Source organism: Orycteropus afer, unplaced genomic scaffold, assembly GCF_000298275.1.
Source record: "Orycteropus afer afer isolate SDZICR_OR568_19922 unplaced genomic scaffold, OryAfe1.0 scaffold00092, whole genome shotgun sequence".
Taxonomy (NCBI): domain Eukaryota; kingdom Metazoa; phylum Chordata; class Mammalia; order Tubulidentata; family Orycteropodidae; genus Orycteropus; species Orycteropus afer.
In genome coordinates this window covers 9,409,169-9,416,194 of record NW_006921679.1, presented here as the reverse complement: position 1 = coordinate 9,416,194, position 7,026 = coordinate 9,409,169, and the positions used below count along the sequence as shown (strand labels likewise).

The window sequence follows — 7,026 nt, the reverse complement described above, 5'->3', positions numbered from 1 at the left end:
TGTTGGTGAAACATAGTGTTTTTAATTTCACACCTCACAGAGCACAGTTGAATGCTTTATAACAACATAAACAAAAGTTCGGCCAAGCACTGCAGACAAATTGGGAGGAGGGGGGAACACCCAGCTTCCCCCACTGTACGGACTCCAGGGTTGCGAGGGAAAAGGTAACTAACAAACTGGTTGGCTAAGGCCACAGAAATGTGTTTCCCGGTGTTTTGGCTTCTGACGCCAGTCTCTTTCGCCAAAAATATGTTAACACTGGATGCGACAAACCGAATCTCTTTTCCTGGTATCCATCAGAACAATCTGCCTCTTACTTCTTCCTTGATTTCTTTTTGGTAGTGTCGTAAGCACGGACGATTTCTTCCTGAGTAACAGCTCCATGTTCTTCTTGAGAAAAAGCATACCCATCTGAAAGAAAGCACATGGTGGGGGGCTTGGGTTATTGGAGATCACTCAGCATTTACAATAGCTATTTCGGAGAACTGCAGCCTTGGATGGGTGGAGGCCTGGAGTCGTTTGGTGTGGCACATGGTTAAGGTGCACGGCTGCTAAGCAAAAGGTTGGAGGGGCCTTCTGAAAACTTAGCTGCTGCAAACTTCAGAGAGCGCCGTTGTGCTCTGAGTCACATGGGGTCAACGTGAGTCAGAATCAACCTGAGGGCAACTGGGAGGAAGAGACCTGGGCCCCAGAAGGGGAGAGTGGGCCGGGGATGGGTGGTGGGAGGACGTAGCTGACCAGTGGCTGCACGAGGCTGACACAGGCTGGCGAAGGTTCAGCAGCCTGGTCTCCTACTCCTGAGTGCTGCAGTGCAACTCAGTGTGAGCAGTGTTAATGGGGTCACTGGCTGGTCCCGGGCCCCCCTTTCCCATCACCAATCAAGAGGAAAGGCAAGTTACTGGGCTCTGGAAATGCTGCCAGGGCAACTCATGAAGCTATAAACATTTTGGGAAAACCCATACAAAGGTAATAGTAAGAGCTGGCAGAGCAGTAGTGATGCTTGCAGCGTTGCTTAAATTGGACTGATTCGGATTGGACGCGAGTCGCTGAAGTGGGTTTATGTCCCTTTAAGTAAATAAGATCACGAGATAAAGGCAAGGGGAATTTAGTGAGAGGCCTGTGACCACAGGCAGACTGGTTCATACAATCAGTTAATAAAGCAGAACAAAATGAATAATCAAACCGGTTGCCGCCGAGTCAGTTCCAACACATGTCGACCCCACACGTGTCAAGAGTAGAACTGTGCTCTGTGGGGTTTTCAATGGCTGATTTTCTGAAGCAGTTCTTACCAAGTCTGTCTTCTGACACACCTCTGGGTCTTGAACCTCCAACCTTTCAGCAGGCAGCTGAGCATATTAACCGAGCCACCCAGGGACCAAACCAAGCCAAACTCACTGCCATTGAGTTGATTCTGACTCATAGCAACCCCCACTGGGTTTCCAAGGCTGTAAGTCTCTAAAGACTGCCTCATCTCTCTTTCATGGAGAAGCTGGTGGGTTCGAACCACTGACCTTTTGGTTAGCAGCCAAATGCCTTAGCCACTGCACCACCAGAGCGCCTTCAACTAGAGGCCTTCAGTTAGTAAGAACAATAAAAAAAAATTTGGAAAAAATAAAAACAATAGCTTTGTGACCAGTCGATTCTGACTCATGGTAACCCCTTGGATGTAATCTTTATAGAAGTAGGTTATTAGGTCTTTCTTCCATGATGCTGTGGGTGAATTTGAATTGCTAACCTTAACATTAGTAGCTGAGCACAAACTGTTTACACCTTCCCTCCTCCAAAAAAGACAAACTCACTGCCATTGAGTCAGTTCAGACTGATAGCGACACACACTGGGTTTCCAAGGCTGTAAATCTTTAGGGAAGTAGGTTGCCCCATCTTCCTCCTGTGGAGCAGCTGGTGGGTTTGAACCGCCAACCTTCTGGTCAGCAGCCAGATGCCTTTGGCTCTGCGTCACCAGAGCTCCTTTTTGTACCACCAGGGACCTAATAAGCAGAACTGTTGTTTTTAGCTGCTGTCCATTCCTTTCTGACTTGTGGAGACTCCGCAATGGAGTGGAACTGCTCCACTGAGTTTCCAGGGCTGTGCCATTTTGGAAGAAAATGACCAGGCCTGTCTTCACAGGCGCCAAAGGGTGGGTTTGAACTGCCAACATGCCAGCTAGTAGTTGAGCGCTTAACCATTTATGCCATCCAAGGACTCCTAATAATAACAATAATAATAATTTAAAACACCTGTTAATGAATCATTGAGTCGATTCCAACTCATAGTCACCTGTATGACAGAACAGAATTGCCCCATAAGGGTTTCCAAAGCTGCAAATTATCAGGGAGGCTGATTATCATGTCTTTTTATTTCTGAGCGGCTGGGGGGTTTAAACTACTGACCTTTCATTAACAGCCAAGTGCTTGCTCACTGTGCTACAGGGGCTTCTCGATAATAAGAATAATCAACACTTCATACATGCTCCTTGTGTAGGAGGTAATGCTCACAGATTAGCTCACGTTAATGCTTCCATTGCCCTGGGGAATAGACACTATTATCTTCCATTTCACAGATGGGGAAAGCGAGGTACAGAGTGATTTCATACCTTGCCCGAGGTCACAGACTGGGTGAGTGGCAGAGCCGGGAACCGAACCCAGGCTGTGAGCCTGTGAAACTCCAGGCTCTGCGTTTTTCTGTCTCCAATTCTGAAAGGTAGCGTAGTGCCTAAGGCACTTGACTGCTAACCAGAAGGCTGGTGGTTCAAACCCACCAGCCACTCCTCAGAAGGAAGGTTGGGCAATCTACTTCCGTAGTGATACCACCTCGGAAACCCAAGGAGGGGTTGCTATGAGTCGGGGCTGACTCGACGGCAAATAACAACAACAAAAGTGAGGCTTCCTTCCTAAGTAGCTCTTCCCCCAGAAGAGGCATTTAGAAGGATGGCTCTCTGTTGGCTAACCCTTCTGGAAGGGGTGAGAAAGGTCCCATAGTTGAGTTAGATGTTCTGACCACAAGACAACACAGTCAAAAGGCTGACAGTTACGACCTATCCACGGAGCTGTTAGTTCACTGCCATCGTCTTCAAAGGAGGAAAAGAAATCCGAAGTTGGGCGTATGTGTCGTCGCCTGAGTTGTTGGTGGAGTCACCCAGATGTTTGGTTTAGGAAGGAAAGTTTCTCGTAAGACATACTGTAAAATGCATCCGAGAGTCCTCCTGCGGTGGGAGAAGTGGGCAACACTTGGATGTCTTCCTACTCCACACCTGCCCATAAACTGAAAGTCTGCACCCCTGGGCGACCTGCCCAGCCCTCCCAAAAGCAGTCCTGTGCCACGGGAAGAAAGCCCCAAGGCTCGGGAGGGTCCCAGTGCCCACCCAGCAGGGCCCGGCCACCTAGGAGGCAGGGCTTGTCCACAGGCTGGGCCAGGGGCCGCCTGAGGACACAAACTCACAGAGGACACGGAGTCACAGAGAGGAGGGAAGACAAGAAGGGGGATGGAAGTCATGGGAAAGGGTCTTCCAGGGCTGACTCTGCTACCCCCTCACTTCTATTCTGAACCCCAGCAAATCCACAAACCCTGCAGGTGGCAGCCAGGGAAAATGTAGCCCCCAAGACCAGCGTCCAGCCTAGGTGGTCCCCTAGATAACACAGGGGCCGGCTGGCTGGATTTGAGCTGAGCCAGCTGGGTTACCTGGCTGGGGACCCCTGGATGGCAAGCTTCTGCTGGTTCCAGACGTGCCCACTGCACAGGGCTCTGCCCTGCATCACGCGGGCTTTCCACACACGCGGCTTCCCAGCCTTTGCTCTGCTCCTCACACCTCAGACTTCACTCCATCTGCTCCTTAGCAGTGAGTCAGAGATGCCTTCTCTCACCTCTGTCCTAGAAGCTTGTAGATTTTCTACTGAGTGGCTTGGCCAGGCATCCCTCCTGCGCCCATCATTACCCTGGACAATGAGACCTCCGTGGTCCGGCTTTGAGGGTCCTGCTCCAAACCACCTCCTGGCTCCCTCCAGCGCGGGTGGCCGCCAGCCTCCCTGCCTGCCCAGCACAAAGTGCTCTTTGTGAAGAATCTGTATGAGGAACCAAGTACACAGGCTTCTCCAAGCAAAAGCCTTCAAACACACTGTCTCCTCCAGTAACAAGGCTGGGTACTGTAGTCATCTTGGACAATGTTCATTCTCAGCTCTCCTGAAAAGGGCCATTGCTAGTAACAGCTGAGACTTTCCTGAGGGGCCAAGCCTTCATTGTCTTTGGACCAGTAATGCTGCTGGGTGTCAGTCCTGCCTCTGACTCTGTGGACCTGGCTGTTGTTGTTGTTTGCTGTCGAGTCGGACCCGACTCATAGCGACCCCTCCCTGGGTTTCCGAGGCAGGATCACTATGGAAGTAGATTGGCCCATCTTCCTTCCGAAGAGTGGCTGGTGGGTTTGAACCGCCAGCCTTCTGGTTAGCAGTCAAGTGCCTTAGGCACTACGCCACCAGAGCTCCCCTGTGGACCTGGGAGCCCCCTCTATCTGGATGTTTCTCTACTGGGGGGGGCACTGATCTGATCATGTGATGGTCACCCCTCGCCCTGGCACTGGCATCACCTTGTGAGTGCTCCTCGCAGAAGTCCTGAGGGCTAACTGAGCTCTTGAGCTAGAAGACAGCTGTCCCCACATGAAGGGTTCTCTTCTTGGATCCTGTGGGATGAAGTGGCTAATGCACCAGGGGCAAGAAGAGGTGACTTGGAGTCCTGGCTTGGTCATTGCATGGCCAGATGACAGTGTGACCTTGGGCTCTTTAAGTTCTCTGGGTCTTGGTTCACTTTCCCTTAAAATAAGGGATCTGGACAAGGTGAGGTCAAGTTCTCTCACAGCTTCAATCTTCTGCATGGTCTCTGGGAATCTCCCGGGTTAACCATCTCCAGGCTGCAAAAGCTGCTCATTTGTTTTCTATGTTGATTTACCCTCTGTGCCCATGGGGCTGGTCTCTACACCCAAACCAGAAATGAAAGGAGCCTGTTACAGCCATCTGTCAAAAAAGAACAATTAACTACCTTTGTCTTTTGATGGTTTGTGTGGATGTGTGTGTGTAGGTGGGTGCAGAGGGAGAATTGGGGGACTTTTTTTAAATTTTTATTGTGATTTAGGTGAAAGTTTACAGAGAAAATTCATTTTCCATACACATTTTTCATACACATTTTGCTTAATGTCATTGACTTCAATTCCCCACAATGCAACAGCTCTCTTCCCACTTCCTCCCCATAGTTACCTCTTCTCTGCATCCTTCCCTCCATGCACTCCTGCCCCCCGAGCTGTCTCCCTGTGCAAACCCCATCCACTCTCCCATAATTGATCTTTCCAAGGAGTGTATCTATCTGATGTTCACCTCATATGCTTGTCTGTTGTTTGGCTGGAAGCCCAGGGAGTGAGTTCAGTTCACCAGGCTCTGTCAGACAAGCACACCTGTGTTTCTTTTTATGACTGAGTTTTGTTCTACATTGTTTTCCCACTCTATCCAGGGTCTGAATGAATTAGGGGGCTTTTCGAGTCATAGAAATAAACATTACGGTAACGTCCTTTAGAGAAAGTGCTTCAGCACTCGGAATTGTCTCTTCTTGGCTCAAGTGGAAGGAAGAAAAACCTTGTCTTGTCTTTGTTGTCAGGTGCCAGTCAAGTTGGTTTCAATGCGCGACCCCATGTGACAGAGCTGAACTGCCCTGTGGGGTTTTCTCGTTTGTCATCTTCACAGAAGCAGACTGCCAGCGGGCTTTGTCTTCTATGGTGCCCCTGGGTGGATCTGAACTGCCGACCTTTGGTTAGCAGCCAAGTGCTTAACCACTGCCAGGGCTCGTTGTCCTGTCCTTATCCTCTTCTCATTCATAACAGGCCTGCGCATCCCGGAGACGCAAGCCTGGTGGGTTCCTCAGCGGTAGGTGCATCACTTCTTTGGCTTGCTCTGAACCACTGGTACAAGGGTCTCCCCTGGGCCTCAGTGGGGTTACGCAGCCACTCTGGGGTGGGCGGGGTTTCTGGTTTTCCATCAGAAAGGACAGCAGAGAGGAGCACCGTATCCCACTGGAAACGTCTCCTAGCAGGGGAAGCAGCGCACCCACTGACAAATGGCTTCCCCACCAGTTCCTCAGTGGAAGCATCTACCAACCTGTTCCTAAACACTGTGCACTACGGTTTCCTTGAGTGGCTTGCATAGGATTGCCATTCTAGGACCAAAGGATGATGGCTGGCAGGTTTACGCTAGGTGGTGTGTCCTCCCTGGTTCAGATATCAAACATTTTCCTCCTGGAAACTAGGCCGGTTGGAAGTCAGAGCCATAATGGGAGACGTACTAGTAACACAATCAGAACTGTCACCCATGCAACCTGCCTCCGCCTGCCAGGCCGCCACTCGACAGCCTTACAAAGATGTACAATCTGCCCACCAGGTTTTACCTAATGACGCTTTCACTGCCCTTTGCATCCAAACGGGGGGCTCAGAGGAAGCCTCCAGCTCTTAGCATTTCCCACCCACATTAATCTTTCAGGAAGTCCTGACAGCCAGAAGGCAACGCTGGAGGCCTTTAGAAAGCCACGGAGCCAACAGGTGAACTTTCCCAGGCTGGTGTCCTAATGCATTTGCTTCCGAAATCGTCAGGCACCGCCAGAACTCGGGATAGCTAGGGTGGGCGCGGAAGGAGATGGAGGGATAGGTTAATTTCGTGGTTGTGTGGAGCATTTTGTGGAGTCCATAAAATCCTGTCATGTTTCACTGTTTTAGAATAAAACTACCCTTTCCTCGAATTCCTTTCCTGACAAGCTGTGATAACATCTTAATGAAACTAGCAGTTTCCTGTCTGGAGAAACATTCATAATGGGAACAGGAAAGGGAATGAACAGGGGACAATGAGGACAGCGGAACGTGTAGCAAATGCTGCTCTCAGTGACGACTACCGTGCAACTCGCAAGGGACTAAGAGTACTTTCAAGACTAGAGTTTCTCCTCTCAGTTTCCTGGGAAGACTGAGGCTGGAGATAGCTGCTGAAGGGCAGACCCAGGAGCCAT

The 7,026-nt window shown here is 50.3% G+C and overlaps 1 protein-coding gene across 1 annotated transcript in view; it reads right to left on the bottom strand.

Moving 5' to 3' along the window:
- Positions 1 to 313: 313 nt before the first annotated feature.
- The window catches only part of LOC103198374 (phospholipid-transporting ATPase IB), an 826,205-nt gene continuing 819,492 nt past the window's right edge, over positions 314 to 7,026 (bottom strand). The window contains exon 32 of the mRNA XM_042781171.1: positions 314 to 411. Within this exon, the coding sequence (XP_042637105.1) occupies positions 314 to 411 (98 nt within the window). The remainder of the gene's footprint in view (positions 412 to 7,026) is intronic.